Genomic DNA, 27089 nt, shown 5'->3' with positions numbered 1-27089 from the left:
GTGTTACAGGACACATGATGGATAGAGTTCAGCGCACTGTGACATGTTACTACGCTGATGTGTGCGTTTGTTTCGTCTGTTTTAGGACATATGCTGCCCTCATAAAGATGTTAAGACTGTCACATGATTAAACTTTGAGCATTATCACACTAACAACTCACTTGTGTGCCAACAGCTTTCTGAGCTGATATCATATTCACACACACCCTCTCCAAAGTCTGTAATCCGTGACAGTCATCATTGACCCTAATCTACCCCACACATTCAGCCAATGCTAATCCAGCAGGCCGTGACAGCAGTGACACCTCCCCGTCTCTCTCGTTCCCACAGTGCTTTGCAGGATGGCACTGTAGACCTGAGGCTACAGGGCAGCTGATTGTGTTACATATACAAACACATTGACAACCCTGTAATTTACGAGCTCAAACAAGGCTGGAGGACACAGAGAGTGAACCATAAACTATGCAAACAGCTCTACCTGCAAGAGCAGTGCATTGTAGTCAGCATCAAACCCGCATGCAAATGCGGATGTTAATAATGCAAATGGGTTGTGCTTTTTTATGTCGTAAGGAAATGTCTGGGATCGGTTTAATGGATACCAACAGCACTTTTATATTATACTTACCATTTTAAATCCTAAACTTCCTTACATTAAGGGATTACTGAATTCGAAAGGCCTGTTCACACCAAGAACAATAACTTAAGATAACTATAATGAGAACTAGCATTAGCATCCACACCAGCGCACAATATCGCTCTGGCTACGGGTCTGTTACCTGCCGTTTTAAATGCTCTAGCTCTGAAAGCAAGATGGATTCTGATTGGCTGTCAATGATTTCATCGTTCATCAGCTGGAAAAAAAATCATTCTGAAATTGATTCCATATTGTTTCTCTGTGCTGTTATCGTTATAGTTGTGGTGTGGACGCTGCTATTCTTTTATATTCAGAATGATTTTTAAAACTATATCTTTGTGGTTATCATTATAGTTCTAGTGTCATGGTTTGGGGTTGAGGAGATGAGGTGAGGACTCAAACGCAGAAGAAATAAAGGCTTTTATTAACCAAAAAATAAAACAAAATACAAACAAAACTACCCCGAGGGGGAAGACTTGACTTGACTTGACTTGACTTGAGGAACACACATGGGTAAACATATGACATACATATGACAACGAACCAGCACAGGACTGCAAACACAGGGAGAATAAATAGGGAGAACCAACAAAGCAGGGAATGAGGGAGGACAGGTGGGGCAAATTAATCAATAATCAGGTAACAAGGTGGGCGGGGCTTGACAATCACAGGAGATCACATGGCACAAGGAAATGCATGACAAGCCATGTGCTCACACCAAACATGACAAAAAACACAAGCACATGGCCAGTTAAACAAATCACACGCCATGTGCTCACACAAAACGAGACATGAACAGCAGCCAATGAGAACACTCATACGCCACGTGTTCACAACATGACAACATGAAAGCACACAGCTAGTGAAAAACACAAGACAAAACATGACATGAAAGCACGCGGCCGATGAAAACATGAACCGCATGAACACAGAACACAACAACAGATGCAGACAGGAGAGCGTACGGTCCGAGCGAGCTCAAAACCGCACGCTCACACGACAAGACGAGAATGAGCGAAAGCTCAACAGAGGACAAACGCGAAGAGGAGCATGAATGTCTGAATCCCGACACAGAACCGAAACCAAACTAGACAGATGTGCCGGGATCCAAACACCACTCCCCACACATTTAACAAGGCATACAGACAAGAGAGCGCACGGCTCGAGGACGCTCGAAGCCGCGTGCCCACACAGACATGACAACCAAGAAAAACACTAGACAGAAGTGACCGAACCCTGACATCTAGTTCTTGGTGTGAACGGGCCTGAAGCCAGGGAAAATATTCCTTATGGGAAGTTTCCACCTTAAATTCATTAGAATAAATGATGCTAATATTTCTTCAAAGCGTTTTTTACATACTTATTATTAGAATATAGTTGATAATCACTAACAAAAAGTAATTTATTTTTGGTTTGTTTTTTTGGACATGGTACCATAGTAATATTATGGTATTCTTTGAAGTATATCATTAAATACCATGGTATGAACATCTGATACCATCACTGCCATGATGCTTATTTGTAACGGTTTGTCCTTTCCCGAGAATCCCGAATTGCACTTCATATTGGTGAAAATGATGTATTCCCCAAGATGAAGGAAAGGTGTAATACATGTGTAAGCAAATCAGTTCAGGTCCACTGCTTAAGACATGCAAATTCAGAGGGAATGGGCTGGGCGATAAACCATCAACCGTGTGATTCACACCTGCATGAGTACAGCTCCCCTGCAGAAAGTCATGCAGTCAGTGCTATCTATGTTGGTTTGATTTAACCCTATGATTATGTTTCAACAGAAAGAACTGCTACAAATGCATGCTAACTGACCTCAAGCAAAACTGCGGCCCTGCGCTGTGGCGCTCTTATCATGTACAGTTACAAAGAGAAACACTGAAGCACATCCACATTCCTGTCGCTCACCTGCCCGACTAAATTTGTATGTCAGTTATTCAGATAAATAATCAGTTTCTGAATGAATGTGCTGCCTGTTGAATTCAAGTTATGCAATTCAGGCATGCTATGACAAAGTTGAATAGTAACCATGATAGAAAATGGTTGTATTCTTTCCTATTCAAATTTATACTTTCAGCTTGCTTTACATCCATACATCTGGAAAATAGCATAGTTATTGATAGAAACAGCTATAATATCTTTGAGGATATTAAAATACTGTAGTTAATACTGTGTATATTAACTACAGTATTTTAATATCTTTGAGGATATTAAAATACTGTAGTTAATATACACACAGGCGCTTGTTTTACTCACATTTGTTAGTCACTTTCAATAAAAACATCTTTGAAATGAGGAAATATGTGACCCCACATCAATTGAAATCTGTATTTGCACCAAATTATCTTGAAAGAGATGTTGGTAGCACTTTATTTTACAGACCCGTTCCACATGTACATACTATGTACTACTTATAGCTATTACAATAACTGGGTTATAACTAGGTACTAACCCTGAACCTACCTCTAAACATAACCTTAACCCATATAGTTACCTTATATTACCAGTACTTTCTTGGGTTAAGTACTGCAAGTACAGTACGTTTGTTCGTTTGTTGGTGCATCTTTCTTGCCTAGCACGATAAAAGTCACTAACAATATGTCGTATTACCATGTAACACTATCACTGTGCCATGGTATTGCCCATGGCACTTTTATTTTAAGAGACACAGTTTCTCTTGTTTTTATATTAAAGGTCTGTAATGCTTTAATCTGAGAGCGTTTCATTGAAACCTACTTCTTTTGTAACTGAAATTGAAAAGCATACTGTGAATAGCATTTAAAGGTTTTTCAAAAACATACTGTCATAGTATGAGAAAACTGTTGATGGCTATCTTCAAAGACAGTGGTATGTGAGCACTGCTTTGAACCACTTTTTACTAAGTGAAAGGGAAGATACTGCCTAAACAATTATTTGAGGAAAAAACAGGCTGTGCTTTCATTTCGGTCCAAAACCATAGTGAATAGCTTGATGGGTAATTTGACTCTGATGCTGATGATTTTGAGAATAGCTCTGTCAACATATCTTCACTTAAACACATGCCTGGAATAATCTCATGTGAAGATGTTGTCATCCCATCTGGGGATAGTTTCCTGGGTAACAGGCCTCTTGCTGTGCTGCCGAATTTAGTCCAGTCACTCAGCAGTATGTGTGTTTGTGCGTAGGGTTCCAGTACTAGCCAAAATAATAAGTCAATCGTCTTTTACCATACAATACATTATCTCTATGCCATCAATGAACATAAGAGTTGAACAGACCGGCAGTAACATATACACCAATTGGCCAAAACTTTATGATTACCTCCCTATTGGTCCTTCGCTTGCTGCCAAAATGCCGCATATAGAGGTGGACAAAGTACACAACTTCCTTACTTGAGTGAAAGTACAGATACTAATGGTCAAATATTACTCTGTTACAAGTAAAAGTTGTAATTACCTATTTTTACTCAAGTAAAAGTACAGAAGTGCTTGTTTTTAAAAGTACTTAAGTATCAAAAGTAAAAAGTAAATGTCAATGCATTGTTTTATTATTGTTGCATTGTTGTATGTAATACTTACAGTACCTGATGCCTCTGAATCTATGCCTGCCCTCATATCAATATCACATGTATTTCTAGAGCACAGTTCCAGTAGTGGGATTGAATGTGAGACTGAATAAGTGCACTCAATAACGTCCACAATGGTTTCGGACACCCAAATGGCTGTTCCCTCAAATATTGGCCTATTTAAAGTTTTTTGGCTTTTAGTATGAATATGTTAGCCTTACTGTTATCTATAAGCTAGTGTGCTCCAAAACAATGACAAAATTCACATTTAGAAGAGCAAACCCAACGTTGAAAATGAAAATCAGATTGATGTCAGAATGCAACGCCAGATTGACATTAATCTCCAACGTTGGACAGATGTATTGTGGTTGAAAATGAAAATCTTCATTCAACCTGACTTTCATTTCCATCCAAAATCCAAAGTCTGTCGGCTAAAAGCCGGTTTCGGATGTCAAACCAACGTCGAGTTCTGACGTCAACCTGACTTTCATTTTTGAAAAGTTGCAACCAAAATGCAACCCCTGACTGACGTTACTACTTTCTACCCAAGGACTTTGACAGAATTGTAGTGGAGTAAAAAGTATGATATTTGTCTTTCAAATGTAGTGAAGTTAAAGTAAAAAGTTTCCAGAAAAAATAATACTCAAGTACAGTACTCAAGTAAATGTACTTTGTTACTGTCCACCTCTGGGCGCATACCCGCCAAGGCACGGACTCTACAAGACTCCTGAAGGTTTCCTGTGGGATCTGGCACCAAGACGTTAGCTGTAGATCCTTCAAGTCCTGTGGGTTGTGATTTTGAGCTGCTGTGGACCGAACTGGTTGGTCCAGCACATCCCACAGATGCTCAGTTAGATTGAGATCTGGGGAGTTTGGAGGACAGAGCAACACCTTGAACTCTTGAAAAGAGGACACTACAACCTGTGAACACCATTGTCATCGCTGTACCTGGTCTGCAACAGTGTTTAGGTTGTAGGTGGCACGTGTCAAATTTACGTCCACATGAATGGCTGGACCCAGGATTTCCCAGAAGAATATTGTCCAGAGCTTCACAATCCCTCCACACGCTTGTTTTCGTTCCACAGTGCATCACTTCCCCAGGAAAACGGTGCACACATTCACGGCTGTCCATGTGATGTAAAAGAAAATAGGACTTGTGTGATCAGACGACCTTTGACTGCTCCAAGGTCCAGTTCTGACGCTTGTGTGCCCATTGTAGGTGGTTTTGACGGTGGACAGGGGTCATTAGGCACTCTGATTGGTCTCCATACGCAGCAGAGTGCACATTCCTTCCATAACCATCATTCAAATTTTGTGTGACTTGTGCCACAGTAGACCTTCTGTTGGCTCAGACTAGACAGCCTTTGTTGTCCTTGTGCGTCAATGAGCCTTGGGCGCTCAACACCAGTCGCCTCGCCACAACAATTTGGCCCTTGTCAAAGTCACTCAGATCTTTATTCCTGCCCATTTCTCCTGCATCCAACATGTTGATTATGATAACTGATTGACTAATCTACACAGAGCTTAAAATGTGTCCTTGTTAGGAGATTTTCACTTCACCTGTGACCTGTCATAATGTTTTGGCCCATCAGTGTACACAGAGCCTGTTTTTCCTGTTGTGTACTACTCCTTTTTCAGCAGCTTTTGTATCTGCAGAGCTTTTCAGTGCAGGCAAAGAACCATGCAGAAGTCAACTTAGTATCAGTGGTGTTTTCTCTCAACACTGAAGTGAGTTTGAACAAGGCTGGATGTATAATGACACTGAGGGTCTATTGATTGGCTGTCACCATTAAGTCAAGGTCACTTGCCAGCTTGTTGTTCAGGGCTTGAAGCGCTGGCATTGTTTCACCCCCTGCCTACTTGAGAGAGCTATGACACAAAGAGGGCCGGTGTGTACAGTAAAGGCACACGCTATAACTTTTAGTTCCTAGTCATAGGAACCATGCTTTATTGGCATGGTAAAACAGCTTTACATAACCAAGCCATTAAATAACACTTTTACTGTACCATCAGTCGATCAATATCACAAAGTAAACGCTGTCAGAGTGACTCAAGAGCACAATGTCAAGGTTTATTTTTCAATATTTACAGGTTGAATGTAAGTCATACCTAATATAAATGCATACATTTGTACTTAATTACATTCAAATAAAAAAACAGGTTTGCTAATGCTATACACAATGTTTATAAGCATTTCCGGTTGGCATTTTCTTTCCAGTGATTCCTCTTTTGTTGTCACAATACAGATATATTATGATCCTTCACTTAATTGTTTCTCAATCATCATTTGGCTTTGGGATTTGGGCAGTTTCCTTCTATCATTGTAGAGCCATATATAACTAGTGTTGACAATACACACCTCAGGGTTAGTTTAAACTTGTTTGAGGGAATGGCATACCTTGTTTCCATCTCTTTTATCAATCATAGGCCCTCGAAGTTGTAGTCCTAACCAAGTATACATTTTTGAAGGGGATTCAAATTGTGTTTTGCTGGAAACTTGTTTCCTAGTTAGGACAGTTTTATATTCTCAGCTAGTTCTCAGTTTTTATGTTGAATAGAAATATTAGTGCACATTGAGCTCCAGTTTGTAAAGGATATGTTCACCAAATTTTCAAACGGCTTTGTTTGTATTGTTACAATGACGGTACATTAACAATATGCACTCTTTCTCTGTGTTACCTGCTCCATATTTTCCTGTTTATTTGCCAACAAAAGTTTTCGGATGACACCAACTGCATCATTTTGCATCACACGATAGACTTTTGACTGCTCCAGGTCTTTTAGTTAAAACTACAGATTAAACTACAGTCGGATCGACAAGAGGGTGGTGTCAAAATCAAAAGTGCATTATGGGTGTTTTTGGCAAAATGGAACCCTTTTTTTTCTCTTTTAATCTTTTTCACATTTCTACTGCATAACCACGTTTTTATAAAAGCCCATCTTGCCATCAATGAATTACCCCTTTAAAGGTGCAGTAAGTGATTTCTGAGAAACATTGTCGATATTTAAAATCATCCCAAACAAACACGCCCCTCCTTTCATTGCGCCGCCCCCAACATGCTGTGCTGTTACTAGAGCTAACATTACAACAGCATATCTGGGTTCCTCTGATCTTTTCTCTTTTGTAATGTCTCTCAGCCATCTCTCTTTCTACAGTCTTTCTTTAAATCTCACTCTCTCTTCCATCATGAGAGGACACTCCCCCTACTGCTGATTGGCTACAAGTGTGTTATGGTGCTCTGTCCGATCCACTTTAAACAGTGTTTCTCAATAATCGCTTACTGCACCTTTAGGTATGATTATTACCCCTGAATCTTGTGTAACACCCCAGAATGAAATGTGTAATAGGCAGAAGTTTCCAAATACATTCGAATATTAACAGAAAATCGCCTGTCTTTGTACAGCCGGAGACGCTGTCTGGCAGGGGCTCTGGTGGATAGGAATGGTAATTTGTGGTGGCTTTGAGATTGGAGACAGACTGGATTTCAGCGAGTGGAAATGGCTCTTCTGGGGGCCCTGTGCTGCCGTGAGATCCTAGAGCCTGTGAGAAAGAGTGACACATTTGAGTCATTCAGTTTCTCTCACTGTTTGCTTAGTGAAAGGCGAAAGAGATGAGAAGAGAAGTGGGCTGTGTGTGTGTGTGTGTGTGTGTGTACTTGAGAACAGATGGCAGCTGGTTAGCTGGGCTTGGACAAGGTAATTACCATGCACTGTGTTACTTAACTCCTTACTGGTGCAATCTGTTGGGTTTTATCCCTGTTCCATACTTTCGTTCTATGATAGACTTCGAAACCGGTTTGCTCTTAAAATAATCTTGCCTAAATGAACCAACACACTTGGGACATAGCTAACGTTTCACAGCAATTGGTGTTGTGGTATATTGGGTGTGCCTCTTGTTTTTACTTCTCTTAACCTCACGCTCTGTTTCTTCTTTTCACACTTTCGGATCTTTACTTAAACAAGGAAACAAGGAAATGCATACACTGAAGTTAAATTGAAATAGGTTTCATTTGGCAAGTGAGCACATCTTTTCTGCTTTACCACATAATCTAATCTGATCACACCTTCTCTTATCTCAGTTAAGGTGTAAATCTGTGAATCGTTAGTGTAAATATTGCTCATACTTTGGGTTAGAGATTTGAACTGGATATTAAACACATCACACATTATTTATGCCATGTGTGACATGAATCATGCAGATTATTGACTATTAATCTTTTAAACAATCAGTCTTAAGATGTTCAGCTGGCAGATGACAAAATGGGCCAAAAGTCCCATAGACTTGCACATGTAGTGAACAGATTCTCATGGAGATTTGGGCTTTTATCACTGGGGCCACTTGCGACATGCAAGCAACCGCTGCACAACTTGCTAAAAACAACTCTGAATACCTTAGGAACCACATAGCAACGTCTGGCAACCACCCATAACACCCTTGCATAATGAAGGCAACTTTTGCATGGGTGATCGCCATGCACATTTTCATTAAGAGTTTCTTAGTAAATGGATAATCCCTTTTTTTAGGTTGGTTTGTTTGCAAGAAACATTCAGCACTTACAGCATAAGTTTATCCCTCCCTTTGGTATAGAAGGTTTCCTAAGAAGTTGTCCAAGTGTTAGTCACTGGTCTTGTTGTGATAGCAAATGATAAGCAATACTTGTTGTATGCCAATACAGATGCATGAATAACCCTTTCCATTTGTTTGTGTGAGCTGTGGGACGTGACTGTCTGAGTTTACTTGTTTGTATCATGGTGATTCAGGTTTGTCTGACCTTTGCTTTGCTTTTGAAACAGATTTCCTACCATGGCAGTGAGGAAGGGGGGGAGAGTGAAGACTCAGAAGGCGAAAACCAAGAGTTGGCACAGATCGATAGAGGTGTGTATTTTTATTTTATCTTTTGACACATGCATAAGACCATTGCATAGGGGGCTTCAACAACTAATTGATGAAATCAAATATGATACATAGAAAAATACATTTACTTAAGTTACTGTTATGTTCTTATAAATCAAGCTTTTCAGTTTTGCAAAAAATTTGAAGTGTTCATTTAACAGAGAACAGTATTTGTTGTTAAACATAAAATTACATTTTTAAATGAAACAAATTAAAACCCTATATTCAGTGTAGGCTAACTATGCTATGTACAGTAATGGGATTACTGAAAAATGAAGTGTACACGTGACATTAGGCATTTTAGGAAAAGTAAAATGATCGCAGTAGATCATTACTATGTTCACAGTAGGGAATGTGTGTCTCCAGAACATTCTACACTTTCATACATGTGGTTCTGCTGCTTTCAAACTGTGAAAATTACTTTATTGAAATTTTCTGAAATGCATAACATTTTTCATCTTGCACATTGAAGGAAAGTGTCTGATAAATAGAATAATCAGAAAACAATTGACAGATTAAACTATTATCAGAGTAGTTATTAGTTGAATTAGTCTGTCACATACATGCGCTTGGTTCTAGGTTAGAAACTCCAAACCATAAACTTCATCTGGAGTCTAAAATCTAAACTACATATGCATTTTAATCGCTCCTTGCTTGTACTTTCTATCATAACAGAAGCTAAGAGCGATGAGAAATGGTTTGGTGTGATATAATATGGTGTGGTGTGAGGTAGTTTCCCATAAAGGGCCGTCAAATCATTTTCAGTGAGACGCAAACAGTGAAATATCACAATAGTTATATTTCTTATTTAATTTTTTTTGTATTTTTATTTAGCAATAATACTAATAATATTTTATAGCCATATTGATTGCACTTACAAACAAGCACAGCAAACCTGGAATGCTTAATGGGATTGTCCCAGCCCAGGCTCATTCGAAAAACGTACCTGTGGCAACATTTTTGCAAAACGGAAAATATGTTGTGTCGTGTACATTTCGCGACAGTTTCAAAGTTAAATGTCCAGTGAGTGGCGCTAAAAGCGTGTTTAGTTTTTTTCCAGAACAGATGAACGTGATTATGGCAACGTTTTATTATGTTGGAGTTTCACTGCAGTTCTGAATGGAAATGTCCACTAAAAGATTAATGCTCCATCACGTTTTAAAATAACATACACCTACACTAAACCCTAAACCTACCAGATAGTGTTAACAAAAACAAATGCGATATAAAAATGTAATCGAAACCATGACATTTTAGCTTGTTTTTGAACTTTGAGCTCTCATATATCATGACTCATCTTTCACGGGGTTCGTACCCGAAACATATGGAGCTGGTTAAGTGATGCAAACTCCAAAATATATTAGTTTACACATCATGCACTATGGTAAAAAGTGTGTTTTGATTACATAATTGTGCAAGGAGCCATGTGAAAATATGTCTTTATTAATCCATAATCTGCCTCTGTAATCATAATTGTGTGTGAAAATGATTAAAAGTGTTAGCTGTTTTACTGCCTCTAGTGTTTATTTCTTTTGGAAACTGCAGTGATATGTACGTATTGGTGCGTGTTTTACAAAAAATTTGCCACAGGAATTTTTTTCAATGAGCCTGTGTTGAATTGTCCCTTTATTAAAGGTGCTCTAAGCGATATTGGGTGACGTCACTTCTTGTTGATGTTCGAAGTATTGTCAAACAAAACGGAGGCTAGCTCGACCCTCCCTCCTCCTCATCCCGTCCCCTCCCCCTCCCTTCTGTGCTTCCTGAAACAGTCTTGGAACCATTTAGAAAAACAAACTGGATTTCCCCCCATGTCCATCAAAAACAGAGACTCCTGAATGTGGGATCGGAAGCCCTTCTGCCGGCGGAGTTCTCGCCACCTTTTGAACGCTTTTCCGATGTAAATTCGGGACTTCGCTTTTCTTCTCCTTTTCCCTCTACTTTGTTATTTGTTCATCGGAATGTCGTTTCTTTGGTCGTGTGTCGGCCATATTAAAATTCTCAAGAATATACAATTTTAACGTTAGTCGTTGTTAGGACATCTCTCCTCCAGCTAACACCCCCCCCCCCCCCCAATAATTCTTGTCAGTTATTGGCTGGAACACTGTTTGTTATGTTTCGTGGTCCAGGCTGGGCCAGTTTGTTTTTGTTGCTGTTTGAGGAGCATGGGCTGTCTACAGAGGCCGCGTTTTTTTTACAGTGTGTTCAGGGGACAGGCAGCTAGCGGATAGTGAGGAGATGTTTGCTGGATGTGTCAAAAAATGTTTTGGCCTAAAAAACACATGACATCGCTTAGAGCAGCTTTAAGTGCGTTTTAAGCTTCTTTAAAAAAAACACACAAAAAAAAACCTTCTGCTGAATGATAACCTTCTGCTATATTTCTCCCCTCTACAGAGCGCCGGCGGAATTGTGCCTTGACTCCTCTAGCCACCAGTCAACAGCACAACCAGGGCATTCTCTCTCCGGCTCACTTACGCCGTCTCCGTTTACTCCTGGACCCGACCCTGGACCGCCACAGTTCGGAAGAGGAGCTGGAGCGCATCGCAGGAGCCCCGGGGGCCGAGGGGGGCCGGAAGTGGCACAGACATGGAGACATGAGCAGCGCCTCTAGTGACGAGGAGGTGAAGGACCTGTGTGGGCCGAACGAACCGTCGACCGGGGCCCGCTTGAGCGCCACCTCTCCCAGTCCTGTCCTCTTCAGCTCCTCTCCTCCTCGAGCGCTCAAGCCTTCACACACGCCGGCCCGCCTCCCTGTCCGGCCCATCATTCTCAGCCACTTTGAACAACCTTCCATGCCTTACTGGCGCCACCGGCCCAATTACACAGGAGAACCTGGTCGCCCCAGCCTAGACCTGGAGAAAATGCAGCAGGTAAGAGACACTCATTTTGACTCAACATCTGGCTAAGAACAAACTTGGGTGGTTTTGCAAGGGAGGACATCAGCATATTTTGTTAGTCCTCTCCAACAACTGTAGTCTTAACCCTATGCTTAACATTCCCTTAAAATCAGAGGGAAATATGATGGGTGGATAAGAATGTAGAAGAAACCCCTAACCCTATGATCTAATTGATTGATATAGGGCTGTTGTTTCAGGACCAACTATTATAGACATCCAAGAAAGCATTATTAGCAAAATCACAGTCAACAAGAGCATGCTTTTTCCAAATAGTGTGTAGTAGTTAATAGCTAAAAGTTCCTAATATGAAATGAAAACCCAGATTTTTTCTCAGAAACATCGCAATTCGATTGTTCCCCCAAAATCGTACAGCTCTATTTATCAGTGTCAGCACTCCTTAAGGAATGAACCTTTTTTTTTGGTCTTTCTTCTTTGAATTTTCGTTTTTTATCATTGTCTTCTGCTTTTTTAAAAGCCATTGTGTCCATGATCAGATGCACCATTGTACCACTGTATCAACGCAGTCCTTTTATTACTCACAGCAATTTATACAGTGGCCCAAAAAAAACTTTTGAAACTTAAATAACACTTAAAAACGAGTGAATATCACTGCACTAGAAACAAAATATTAGATCAAGTGGAATTTACTTGTGCGAGCTCACTTATCAAGCAAAACATTCACAAAAGTTTAGGTTTTAAATGACAAAACAATGGATATTGTTCAATTAGGGCAAAAGTATATGGAAACTTTCTGGTTCTCAAAACGTACGGGAAACTGTGGTTACTTTGCTAGGGCACCTGTGTAAACTTGAGGGGAACGGAACTGACTTTATATATCCAGCAAAAAAACCTTAGTCTCTGAAAAGTAAAGTTACTATATTTCCCCCCAAAGAACCTCTTGAATACTTTCTGGTGTAAAATCTCTTCGTTCCAGACCAACAGTCCTTGTCAACTCAATGGCTGAATTTGAACACAATGCAAGACAAATGCACAAAACTACACTTACTCAGACAAGTCCATGTGCTCCGGGGCTTTGTGCCCGCCACCTCCAGAGAGAAAGAGAGGATGACAGATGTCAGCCCCCCTCCCTAGCTCTGAACAAAAGGCTGATAGAGTGAATCTGTGAGTGAATGAAACGGCAAAGTGGGAAAAAAAGTAGTTTTCAACCTAATAGTTTTGTCTTCAGGTGTTCAAATAAACAGGCCAGATTGTGCCAGGTTAAAACAAAGGACATGTGGAGATGTAAAGAGCAAAAAGACGAGTACAGAGAGAGAAGAGGGCTGTGAGGACCATATGACTCTTGGAGTGCACTGTGTGTGCGCTCGGTCAAGTGGAATGGGAGGTGTTGATGGAAAAACAAAATGTGGGAGACTACTCAAGTTAACTGCTAAAAGCTCATTTTGCTTAATCTCTTTTAAAGTGCCCCTATATGCTATTTTAAAGGTTCCTATTTTATTTTGGAGGTCTCCTACAATAGTTTGCACATCACCTCATTTCTCATAGAGTCTGAAACCGGTTCTTTCGAAGATTCAGTCTCTCTAGACCCCTCTTTTCCGTGTTCCTGCTCTGCTCTGATTGGTCAGACGGGCCAGTCTGTTTTGATTGGTCTACCGCTTACAGCGTGTCTCGGTAACTAAACGACCATTACCATATCTGAATTTCGTCTCCATATCTGAATTTCGTCTCCAGAGGCTTCCTCAGCGAATGACACACAATGATACAAACAGTAACGATGGCGTTGTTTTTTCTGTATCAATTCCAGAGCGAGTCCTCATGCTTTTGAAGCACATGCAAAGTAGATGAAAACAGTATTTTCTCAACATGAATAACACAAATAAGACTCTTCCAGTCTCAGCTACAACTAGTGTTTGAGGGCGGGGCAAAGTAGACGTTGTTCACGGGCAGCCAATGAAGACCACAGGCTGGCATTATGCACATTTGTTACATTGTTACGTAGGTTTGTAACAATATGTGAGACTGGAATTGCTGACGACTCGTTACAGTATTCTTATAGTAGACAATAAGGTTATTTGTCGTGTACTTTGATCTTTAAAACTTTGCCAGACATTTTACATTCACATTACACACTGCATGAAAGGTAATATTCGAAAAAGCACTTTAAATCAAACGTACACAAATTAATAAGTCATCATTATTGCCTTTAGTACTAAACATGAAATAATCCAAGTCCAGCCTCACTCTACTGTGTATCACACATTTAATTATATACGGCAGCTGTTATGTTAATATGTTGAGCCACTTTTGGGCGACAGTCGTGTTAGTTTTTCATTATTAATCCTTACCAACTAATCCATTCCTGCACATATGCAGTTGCTTAAATCTCAAACGCAGGGGTCCAGCTATTGTTCAAGTGAAATGAATGGTCTGTCTGACAGATGTCTAAATGCTGCCCTCCATGGTTGAGTGAGCTTGACAAACATTATCTCCTTTTTTGGGAACTTTGAAATGAGGCCGAGCTCGTTTCAGACTTCACCCGGGCTTTAACCATGGCTGCCTTCCAGTCACGCAGATCTGGACAAATTTGACAATTCCTGGGTTGTTTTTTTTTTTTTTTACTGGGAGTTTCCCTTGTAGAACAAAGAGGCTGCTTGAAATGTGCATTAATCTGTCATTGCCTATAGATTGCCATGAATTTATTATAATATATAAACTTTGAAACGGATTGTTTTTACTGTAATGAATAACCCTGTTTTTAATGCTCTCTAAGTTAAAGGGTTATTTCTGTTGTCATTTATGTCGTGTTCTCATAGACACATGACGTGTATGTATGTTATTCATTTATTTTTGAGAAAACAAAGATGTTTTGCAGCATGTTCGTGCTTCTCTTTTTGATGCATAGAAAGTGAATGAAATTCGAAGTTCAAGATGTTTAGTGAATAACGACTTCAAGATATGTACCAATCTTAATTTTTCATGGCCAATTCCAATTGCCGATTTTTAAAAGAGATTTTTTTTTATTTAATTTTGACAGGTATGGACAGTAATGGACAGATAACGATACCGGTTGTTTTTTTCTCCATTTAGCAAATTTATTTGTTGTTTATTTGATCTACTACAGGCCAAACTGGCCTTAAACAAACAAACAAAAAATATCTGTGGCCATTTGAAATTTGAGGCAACCGCAGTTTTTTTTTACATTTTTATTATTAGATTCCATAATTTCAATATTTAAAGTCTGACTTTAGCTTTGTGAAATTGCTACATAAAACATACCTGCACAAAACAAAAACAGCAGACTCTGATGTAAAATGCAAACTCTGTCTGTGACAGTAGGTGGCGCTTATGAAATGGTTAGCAGCTCTGCGCTTATAAAACACTACTTAACTTTATACAGAGGTAAGAGGAAAAGAAAATGCCATCAAAACTTTAATGAAGACAGTCAGAGATACAGTACATTCATAAAAATCCACACAAATTATATTTTTGGGAAATGATTGCAATGCAATTTGTGTGCAAGTCCAGAACAGAGATCGGCCAAAATAAAACCAAAAACGTGTGTTTGGAGCAAAATCGATCGATGGCCAGGTGACTGGTGCATCTCTAGTTAAAGACTAATATATGGAATAATATACTAAGAAAATATGGCACATGAACTGCGTGTTTGTCAGTTTTAGCGCTTCACAGTCTCGGTCCCTGTGCAGTCTGGACATTCTGCTAAACATCTTTTTTATTCCATACAATATTTTAATTTTCAGTTTTAATTTTGGTCAAATTATTCCTTTATCATTGCCTGTAGTTTTTTTTAAATCATAAATGTATTGCAATCTTTAAGGAGAACTTTTTGTTTTTACTGTAATGAACCGCTTAGACTTTGTCCTGAAAAGAATCCGAGTTAACCTCTGCTATTGAGTCAGGCAGTTTAGCACTAACAGTAGAGTTCTGGGTAAGGAAAGCAAACAGAGTTCCTCGTTTGTCCTGAAAGGGCGGCCCACAGGATGTTTTGCTCTGTTACATAAAAGACTGATTAGTTTTGGTAGCCACAGTGGCCCAGAGCTTCCAGGGATCTTCCAGAACAGCTCAAGGGCAAAAAAGCAGTAAATGTTTACACTGACAATATGGAAACTCGTTCCTCAGTGTGTGTGTGTGTGTGTGTTGCAGCTGGTGTGTGGAGTTTGGCTGTGCTTAGACTTAAGGAAGGTCTATGTCATTCCTTTTAACCATATTTTCTCCTTTCTGCTCTTTGCTTCAGAAAATGCTTCTAAAAAAGAACTGCGGTGGGAAAACGAGGACTATCAAGATTCGGGTGAGTGTTTCAAAAGAAAACAAACAAACTGTTTTGTTTTTTTTCATACAGTGACCCAAAAAAACAATACAAAAGAATTCAGACACTTATAGAACATGTTAACTCTTTCCCCGCCATTGGCGGAATTTTCCGGCAAATCGTGTTTTCACTGTTATACAGTAGGGGGCGCTATTACACATCTTCTGAAAGAGTACAGAATCTCCTGATCAAAAAACAGGTGAAAGAGAAGCAGAAACAAGCGATAGAGGCATTGCTTATGTAAAATAACACAATCATCACACATTACAGCATATAAATCAAAACTGCCAAATGTTAATGAATGAAATGTTGACCCAGGACGAGCTATAGGACTGAAGCTTTGGGGGTGTTGATGGACACATTAACTATATCAATGCTTTCCCTGCCAGATATATATATATATATATATATATTATAGTTACTATATTATAGCGTTAATATAGTTAATGTGTTCAACTCGTCTAGAAAATAAAATGGTTTGATTTTTTGTTCTCTAATCCAATGACAATCAACCTTAAGTATCTAAATACTTTTTGGGGTCACTGTTTACACAATTTGTTAGTAGTTGAAGAATTGTTTCTTTGCTGGCATTGTTCAAATAGTTAATTTTCTGCAAATAGTAAATCATTTGGACATGTTTTTGTAATTCTGGTCTTGGATCAGGTCAGTACAGTAGCTTGAATGCTTTGAATGCGAGTGTTTTGGATTGGTTTCTAAAAGCCTGACCCGTGAGCACGGTGCGCTGGAGCCGGGCCGAAACGCACCCGCTGACCCTCATAGCCATGGCCCTGGACCCCGGCTGTGTGTTTGGCACTCCTCACACTGGTCCAGAAGGCCCGAGCTGAACGATGCCAGTGTGTGACGTCATCATGAGCTCGGCACCTTTTGGACTGCAGAACAGTGACTCCCGCTTGCATGGCACAGGAACTGGAACACTCATGGGAAACACTGGCTGCAGACCAGCCCGCTGGAGTCAGAGAGAGGAATTACAAACACAATCTGTCTCATCTCGCAGGGGCCCCTTTCCAGAAAAACTACCATTGCATTCTTTGCTTCAGTAACATTTAACCCTGTAAAGATCAGAAAAATAATAACAAATGAATAGTTTTTATTATTAGTGATAGTCTGAATTATTTTAATTTTTTTAAAGCAACATGCCGACTTTTTGGGACTTTAGCTTATTCACCGTATCCCCCAGAGTTAGATAAGTCCATACATACCCTTCTCATCTCCGTGCGTGCCGTAACTCAGTCTGACACACCCACCGCTAGCCTAGCTTAGCACAAAGACTGGAGGTAAACAGCTCCAGCTAGCATACTGCTCCCAATAAGTGACAAAATAACACCAACATTTTCCTATTTACAAGTTGTGATTTGTACAGTCACAGCGTGTACGAATAACAAGGTCACATGAGTCACAGGCATCTTCTAACCGTATACATACTGGGAACTATATTCTCAGAAGGCGAAGCACTGCTACTTCTGCGGAGTGATTAGCTCACAGCACCTGAGTGACTATACAAATCACAACACGTAAATAGGAAAATGTTGGCGTTATTTTGTCCCTTATTGGGAGCAGTATGCTAGCTGGAGCCGTTTACCTCCAGTCTTTGTGCTAAGCTAGGCTAGCGGTGTGTGCGTCAGACAGAGTTACGGCACGCACGGAGATGAGAAGGGTATGTATGGACTTATCGAACTCTGGGGGATACTGTGAATAAGATAAAGTCCCAAAAAGTCAGCGTGTTCCTTTAATGGAACAGTTTAATGAACCTTTAGACAAATTATTTAAAAAAGCTAAAGAAAAAAAGTAATATTTGACTTTTGATAAAAACCATATTTTATATAGTGAATATGGAGCTCATTCTTGAGGAGGAAAAAAAGAGCCCCAAACTGAGCAAAAATATGCAATATGCAGTTGCTGATATCTATATGGCCAAAAAGTTACATGAAATTCTGATAGCTTGATGTAAATCAATCAGATATTTACATAAAGTGCTTGTAAATATCAGTTGTCACTCTACATCTTCCAATAACATGTCTTAGTAAGATGATATTTAAAAGCTTAGTTTTATGATAAAAGCTCTGTACTTTCAATTGTTTGAAATGCGTTACAATATGTACAAATAAACATTCCTCAAAAGCATGATGTATCATATTTGATACTTACATTTGAACATTTCTCTAAAATTATGTATGGATAATCAAGTAAACCTAAGTTGCTTCAGTCCAGTAAGTGTTCATCGTGAAATATTACTAACGATATCAAAGTTATTCTTATCTTTACTTTATAAAAATCAGTGATGATTTCACAACAAAAAAGAGGGCTTTTTTAGAAATGATACTAAAAGTCTAAAAGTATAAAAAGTATAAACTATCAGTCCGACGACAGATTGTGTACATGTTTTAGGCAATGTTCTGATCATATTGATTATTTAGAGGCCTTTGAATTTTATAGGGTTATGCTTTATAGGGTTAATACCACAGTACAGTATATGAATATGATAATCAAGCAGCACAATGACCATCTGACACCAATGGACAAAAAAATCCCATTTATTTACATTAAAAGAGGGACCTAAACCATATAAGGGGCTTTCACACCGGAGGAACGTTTTCATAGTTCATATAACTACCGCTTTTTAACGTGTTCACACCTCAGGAACTGGGAATGATTTTAGTTACAGGAACACCTTAAAAAATCTAAATAAGCACCTACTTCAGAGGAGAGTCTAACCCAACTCAACAGGAACTACCAGAGATGCAAGTGTACGTTAATTGGCCAAACGCATGAAAATAGAAAATGTCGGTAACAGTTTAGTTTAGGGTCCAATTCTCACTATCAACTAGTTGCTTATTAGCATGCATATTACTAGGATATTGGCTGTTTACTAGGTCTTATAAAGCACACATTAATGCCTTATTCTGCATGACCATAACCTATACCCAATACCTACATTTAACTACCTTAATAACTATTAATAAGCAGTTATTAATTTAACTATTAATTACTTATGTGTTTATTGAGGCAAAAATCATAGTTAATAGTGAGAATTGGATCCTAATCTAAAGTGACCAAAATGTCCAATGTATGGAGTCTCCAAATTTTCAGTGCTGAAATGTTACGATAAAAAATAAAAATAAAAACCCTTCTCTTAGCTTCTAGAAATGCAGGTTTTCCTCTTGTAGACTGCAAAAGAATTGATGCGTAATAGTCTTTCTCTCCAATGAACATCCAGAAACCTCCATTTCATCTGCAGGAGATTGGATGACCATTTTATTAGATTAATGGAAAGAGGTGAGGAGAGGAGCAAGGGATGAAAAGGGAGAGGGAGAAGGATGTGTGTGTGTGTGTTAGGATGAAGTCATTTTCCATTTATAGAGTGCCGGCTGTTGCAGGATCTACAGTCAGAGAGAAAGATGTTCTTCGTTTCACTCCTCCGCCTTGTTGTCGTTTTCAACTTCCTTTCGCTCTTCCCACTCTCTCTTTGCTTTCCCACTTTCCTTTACCTTTTGTCCTTGATCGTTGACTCATATTTTATTTGTATTTTTAACATATTTTTAGAAAATATTGTCATATTTTATTACAGCCCGCATAAATCTAGTGTATGATATTGGAGTTATTTTGACATTTAACCGCATTTATTGCTTGTAGCTACCTTAAGCTGACTGTTAAGCTGACTGCTAGTTTATGGTATTGTTGTTTTTGCTTGTGTAATTTTAAATATATTTTCTTCAACATTCCAAGCATACATCATACAGGCCTTTAGAATTGTGCATAAAACAAATTCATAAGCAAAATAACTGTAAATAATAAATCAGCTCCATAGCAGATTCCAGTGATCAAGAGCTTAAGGTCCATTGGCAAAGACGTACATCCGAGTGAATGAGACGGAGGGAAGTTAACATAGAGAAGGGCATAAAAATTGGATTTAAACGCAGCCCTACCCAGACGATTTGGGACGCAGCTCTGGTATCGGCAACCTTACATGTGTTATCGCTATACACCATCTACAGGCGGGATGTATTCTCCCAAACAGACAAATAGACCAGAAAATCTTATACAAAACCGATTGTTTCAAAGCAGCTCTTAAGAAGACAATAGTGTCATTATTCAGCTCAATGTAGATTCAATTCAGTTCAATAAGTGTTGATTTTGCAAAGAATGGTTACAATATCCAGTTTTGTTACGATCCGATCGGTGCATTTAAATCGATACAATTACTGAATATTCCTTTTCTGTTAAACCCTTAAAGGGGTGGTATAATGCCCTTTTCACAAGATGTAAAATAAGTCTCTGATGTCCCCAGAGTGTGTATGTGAAGTTTTAGCTCAAAATACCCCACAGATATTTTTATATAGCATGTTAAAATTGTCACATTTTTGAGGATGAGCAAAAACGCACAGTTTTTTGTGTCTGTCCCTTTAAATGCAAATGAGCTGCTGCTCCCGGCACAGAGGGCGGAGCTTCAACAGCTTGCACTCACACAGACATGCACTGAAAATTTCAAAAACTTTTAGACTTTTATGTTCAAACTGGAGTCAGACAATAATGTAGAGACTCAAGAAGAAGTGACAACATATAGAAGCAACAGGACATTTCTGAATGGTTAGTTGATGAATTTATGAAGCTGATGTGTAGTTATCTTCTAGTCATTGATTAGCATATTCTGTCTTGATAATCTATAAATCATGTCCCGGGGGTGGGGTTTATGTAAATTTTAGGGTTAGTGATGTCACTAACCCGGGAGGAATGTCGTGTAGTCTCTACCAGCCGTTTGTTGTAGTCCTTAAAAAACGATTTCTTTAAAAGCAAATATCTCCCTTTGCTTTGAACTTTGAGCGTCGTAACTTTGCAGTTGTTGTTTATGCTCAAACAGCAACATTACACACTAAAAAATTACTCATTAAAGTGAAACCATTATCAACCACCCCTTTAAGCCATACTTTTTAGTTTAGAGTTTCTCATGTATTTCAGAGTAAAATCGTTTTTCTTTTGGTTTTCCCTGCTTCTCCCATTCCCTCTGGTCTTCTGCTCATGTATGTAGGGTTTGGGCCCCTGGTTTTATCTCCGGGCCCTGTCTCTGCTGGCCACGCTCCAGGTAAAGCTAGAGATGGAGTGGGAAGCGGCTATCAGGGGGCCAGTTAGGGAAGAGAGAAAATCATCATGGGGGTTTGAGGTCTGGGACAAGACCGGAGAGAATGAGGGCTCAGAAACAAGAATGAAATGAAACCAAAGAAGGAGGGAGGGGGGAAAAAGAAAATCATTGGTGGATGAAGGCAGAGAAGACAAACGGTCTCATCGCCTAGATGTTCCAAACTTGTTGACAAGACAGATGTTAGGGGTTGAGGGGTTAATTCATTCCCATGTATAAGCAGTATGGTGTGTAGTGTAAAGTTTTAAAAGCATTATGTACTCGTAAAATGTACCAGGAAACAAAAGCCTGAGCTGTTTGTCATAATATAATTACTCTTCCTACAGTTGCAGGTATTTGACGGTCTAAAAGCCTGTTGAACTCTTAAAAACTTAAAATAAAGAATAGTATTTGATGGTTTGTCATTGGCTGTTAGGAATGCATGGATGAAACCAGTTTAAAATGATTAAACTCAGAACATTGTTTCCTGGAGGGAGATTCATGGAAAACAGCTGCTTGTAGAAAGTAAATGGGATCATGTAACATCCAATGAAACCCTGAGGCCTACTCTTTTTATTTTGATGAAGTGTTGATCTGGCCCCTTGATGGATTTGAAAACCTCAAATAGAGTGGCTATTTGACAGGAAAAGAGCTTAACCTTGTGGTATACGCATGTATATCTTTTTGAGTTGTGCTTTTTAAGCCAGGCTAGATTTAGCTGACCATATGTGAAACATATTAACTACTTCTTTCATTCCCCAGGACAGGAACCCCTCCTTTCTCTGGGGTTTTTGCTCACTTGGTTTTACTCAGGTTTTGTTTTAAATATAATTTTGGTCATGTAAGCCAGCGATAACACACTAGAGGAATTTTTCGACAAAGTTCAGCATGTTTCTTGTGAACAACTTGCACATTTAAGCTAAAGTTGGATAGATTTTGACAGACAAAGATTGAAATAAAATAGTCTTACGTTTACACGACACCTTTTTCAACTAAAAACTGTTCAATTATACGACAACAGCAGTTTGGGGGCCTGAAAACTCCCATTTTTGAAAACGGGTTTCAAAGTGCAAGTTTTTGAAAATGATACCGTTCAGTGTAAACTACAAAAACGCGGATTTGTGAAAATGGTGACATCATGCGCATGCGTATCGTGTTACAAAGTGACATCGCCAACTACTGGCCTGGCATGAATAATACACCGTTTTTAGTTGTTTTCGCAGGTCCGTGTGAACGGGGATTGTTTTGATAACGCTGTCTGTACATGAAACGCAAAGCGAAATGTGCATTTCATTTTTTTAGTACATTGTTGTTGTGTAAACGTATCCTTAGTTACTTACTGATTTGCTTAATATTAATCCGTTCTTTGGTTACTCTCTCCCAAGTGTCTGATTAGGCGAATTTAATCTTTTCATTTTAAATAGCTTTTAAATCCCAATACAGCATATTAAGATTGAAAAGAAAACAGTACAGAAGATCCAGAACTTCATCATCCTTGATAACAAAATAAATAAGGAAACAGGCATACTTATTTATAAATCATATGCCACTGTTTAGAAAGAAATATTAATAATACAATAAATTATTAAATACCCCAGAAGTCACTGGCATCTTTCTATTTTTTTCTCCACTTGATTAGCAGTGTATTTATTTTGTTTGTTTATTAAATAAGAGGCAATCTGGCACTTCAATCTATAGCTTCATTCATCCGGTGAAATCACAAAACACAATGCACACAAACGTGTGATATAAAATCACTGATGAACATCTTTGGACAACAATTCTACCACCAGACCATTAGGATATAACAAACAATAATCCAGACATATGTGTTTATTCTTTGATGTGAAGGATATTGGGATTAGCAGTATATTATATGAACTATCACATTAAAGGGCAGTATGTGATTTCTTAAAATTGTTTTTGAACATTGTTGATATTAGAACCCAAAACAAACACACCCCTCCCTTCATTGCTCCGCCCCCAAAATGCACAAACACGCAATGCAAGAGAGGATGTCTCTTTATCATAGCAAAAGCAAAGCAAGATAATGCTTAGCGAAAAATAAAGCGAAGATGAGGAACGAATGACAAGGAAGAACAAAAAATGAACATACTGTACACAAGAGTATATTAGTTTTGAGTGTCATTGTTTGTCTGGAGCTGATGTGCTGCTGCTGGCGACTGAAAACAATGTTACTCGTGTATGGAGCAGAAACAACACAACCTCAGCATCTGTTTCCAGGACTTCCCGCTTCGGTCTCTCCAGTGCTGGAAAGCTTTTCTAATATTAGCACGGGTCCTAAAGCTTTTGCCTGATCATATAACCCTTCTTTTTCCCAGTGATATTCCTCTGACCTTTTCTCTTTTGTAATGTCTCTCAGCCATCTCCCTTTCTACAGTCTTTCTTCAAACGCCCCCTACTGCTGATTGGCTACAAGTGTGTTGTGCTGCTCGGTCCGCATACACTTTCAACAGTGTTTCTCAGAAATAGCTTACTACACCTTTAAACATGAGCTCTGTGTCGTGTAAACTCTGAACCTCGAACGCGAACGGACAGAGGGGGACTTGAACTGACTCAAGCTGAATAATGACACTATTGCCTTGAATTGCCTATTGTTGAATTTTACAGTTATTGTAAAAAAAGTGCACCAGCACTAAACTGACCTGAGCTGAATAATGAAGCTGCTTTGAAATAATCTGTGTTGTATAAAACGCTATGGTAATAAAGGTGACTTGACTTGACTAAAGCCTGGAACACAGCAAGCCGACGGTCGGCAGTCCGACAGTTTTTGTGCGTCGGCCGACTAATTTTTCTCAGTGTGTTCCGCACCGTCGGCTGAAATTGGTCCTCGTCGGCTTTTTTTCGGCCGATTCGACATGTTGAAACGGCGTCGGGCCGTCGGTGAAAGAGGGAACTCTGATTGGCTGTTCAGCTTAGTGAACGAGTCAGTGCACGAGAATAATAGCAAAACAGCGAGCAAAGAAGTCAAAACGGAACAGATAGAAGGCTGTTCTATGTTACGTCATCTTACCCGAGTGTTCCTTGGCGAATATTTCAATATTAACACGAGCGGAGTGGAATAAAGAAAGTTTTTAGCAGGATTGATATTTAAAACGGTAAGCACGCCCTACTTTGTTTACGGTTTGTGTATCTTCAACCTTGCAGCATCGGTTTCCCTTTTTGAATGACGAATAGACGAATATATCTGCAGAAATAGACAGTTGTCTCATTCACACGCAGGCGCAGAACGCGCATTCTAGCTGACAGTCAGCAGTAGTGTGTTCAAGTGCAGCTTTTCCCCCCGACGCGAGGCGACAAAACAGTCGGCTTTCATCGGCGCTAGTTCGTCGGTGTCGGCTTGGTGTGTTCCAACCAAACCCAGTTTCTTCCCACTTCATCTTTTTGTTTATGTGTTTCCCTCACAGAACCTGAGTGGCGGCCGTCACGCACCCCGATACTCCTACGATCCATCCATCTTCGCTTTCCGGCCCCTGAGCAGCGCTCCTCCCTGCAGTCCCCTGATCCCCGCTGAGGAACCTCCGTGTGCGTGAGGGACGCGACTGGACCTTTGCAGAGACGAAACATCACTTGTGGACCAAAAATTCCCAACATAAAGACAATGTATGTTTGCATTGCCTTTTATTTGGCAGGATATTAGTGTGAACAAAGGCCCCGTGATAAGGCCTGTGGACAAAACAGGAAATGTGATCAGGGCCAGAATGTATGAGAGGAATGAGGAGACGCAACCTTTCGCCTTTAGCCGTCTCATCCTCTCTATCTCTCAGGAAACCCACTTAGAACTTATTTTAATGACAAGGCCATGACCACTGCGCTATCTATAAAACCACAACCAAATGGTTTGGTTTCTGTGATGGGTTTAACAGGAGTGAGCAGCGGATTGTTGACAACGTCTGACGATTGGGCCACATGGTTGTGTTGAGACCACTGGGTTGAAGGTAACATGCAAGACAATTTATTAGGCAGTTGGTTGTTTAGACAGGGAAATGTAATGAGAGACAATCAGTTTGATGCCAGAATGGGCCTTAATTAATAAAACCGGTTTGTAATAAAATAAAGCGTTTCGCTCTATAATAACCAGGGTAAACCGGAAAACAATCAGATATAATGACAGCACAGGCTAAACATTCCAAGTCATTGTTCAGCTTCAGTGTGTCAGTAATCACAATACTGATTATCTGATGTGTATTCCAAAGTAATTACATCTTAAGTGAAGAACGGGGGGGGAAAAACAACACAACGCTATACTAGAGTCTTTTAACATCATATATTAAACATGCGCCTTACTATGTAGCATACTCAGTACTATGTACCTAAATACAATGACTTTTACCATCAATATCTAGTTTATGAATGTTTTGACACTGTTTGAACACACACCAGGGATTGAATCACAGCCCTTATCACACAGTTGTTGTTCAGAATAAAATACTAGCGTGCTGCATACTGCAAAGTACACACTGTATACTGTTTACTATAAAACAAACAAACAAAATAATAGAATGTGAAACAGGATACATTATATTTGCAATAAATGTTTCAAAAGGTATGTTGTTTATTTTGGAATGTTTGTTCGCATTAATTCATTTCTAAAAAAAAAAAAAAAAAATGTCTTCTAGTTCATTAATGAAACTTGAAAGGAAAGGTCAAGTTGAACAGTGTACTGTGGGATATACAGTAGTATTCTCCAGAAATACAACATACTGTAGAAATAGTAACATGAGTATGCTAGTGTGCTATTCCGAGCATTGCCTATGTGTTATTCTTCTGATGTGTAGAAAATTACATAAATATGGACAACATGACTCCTATCCATGCAGTATATTTCAGAAACAATCCATCTGAGGATTTTGACAGTGGATGTGATGTACTTAGCAGCAAACTTTAATACTTTTTTCCTGAATGTAAACTGCAGTTGTAACCCGTGTAAGGGTCAATAAGCTAGGCCAACCGGTGGGTGATCAATAAGGACAATTATTCATAGTTGTTGCATAAGTTTCACCTAGGTGTTATATGTATCTATATGAATCAAATACAATATTTTTTAAATTACAGCTATATGGACATATAGAACAGTACAGTACATGCTTGCAACGTGAAAAGTTGTCCTTTTCTGTCTCTATGCCTCAAATGAGGCGAATAAATGTTTCTTCCCAGTTTGTGTCTTGTTAATTCACTTCAAATGCTTTTTCTTACTGCAAAGTATGTTTGGTGAAGCTCTTAAAGGCATGTCTAGAACAGATGTTGCCACTTTTTGGGGTAATTACCCCAACCTATGCCCCCAGTGTTCCCCAGAGGAGTTGAGGCAGTTGCTGACATATTCTTAGGAGCTTTTTTAGGTTCTAGTGTAGATACCACACTACACAGACCTCAAGGCAGGGGTTCCCAAACCTTTTTGTCAGCCAAACGATTTACTTGAAGTACCCCATGCTTTTACATTGTAAAATAAAAAAATCCATCTATTTCAACTAAGATCTGTTGCAGCTTTTTAAGTATAATCAAATACAAGTCATTTCAATGTAAATTATATTAAACTGACTTCGCAGCCTATGATTTGATAATCGCACTAATCTATACCGAGTTTTATTTTGCAGCCTTTTTTTATTCATTTTTGTTACTTTTGATTTAAAGGTACACTAACTTTTTTGTTCAAAATGAACTATTTAAATAATGATTCAAT

General features: G+C 39.1%; 1 protein-coding gene across 1 annotated transcript in view; it reads left to right on the top strand.

Moving 5' to 3' along the window:
* Positions 1 to 26565, top strand: part of LOC307147674 (uncharacterized protein) — a 35514-nt gene extending 8949 nt beyond the window's left edge. The window contains exons 3-6 of the mRNA XM_079852583.1: positions 8982 to 9063; positions 11473 to 11948; positions 16186 to 16239; positions 24817 to 26565. Coding sequence (XP_079708709.1) covers positions 8982 to 9063; positions 11473 to 11948; positions 16186 to 16239; positions 24817 to 24942 — 738 coding nt within the window. The 3' untranslated portion in view covers positions 24943 to 26565. The remainder of the gene's footprint in view (positions 1 to 8981; positions 9064 to 11472; positions 11949 to 16185; positions 16240 to 24816) is intronic.
* The last annotated feature ends 524 nt before the right edge of the window (positions 26566 to 27089 follow it).

The sequence above is a fragment of the Squalius cephalus genome (genome assembly GCF_949319135.1).
Source record: "Squalius cephalus genome assembly, chromosome: 20".
Taxonomy (NCBI): domain Eukaryota; kingdom Metazoa; phylum Chordata; class Actinopteri; order Cypriniformes; family Leuciscidae; genus Squalius; species Squalius cephalus.
This window is presented reverse-complemented; position numbering and strand designations above follow the sequence as displayed.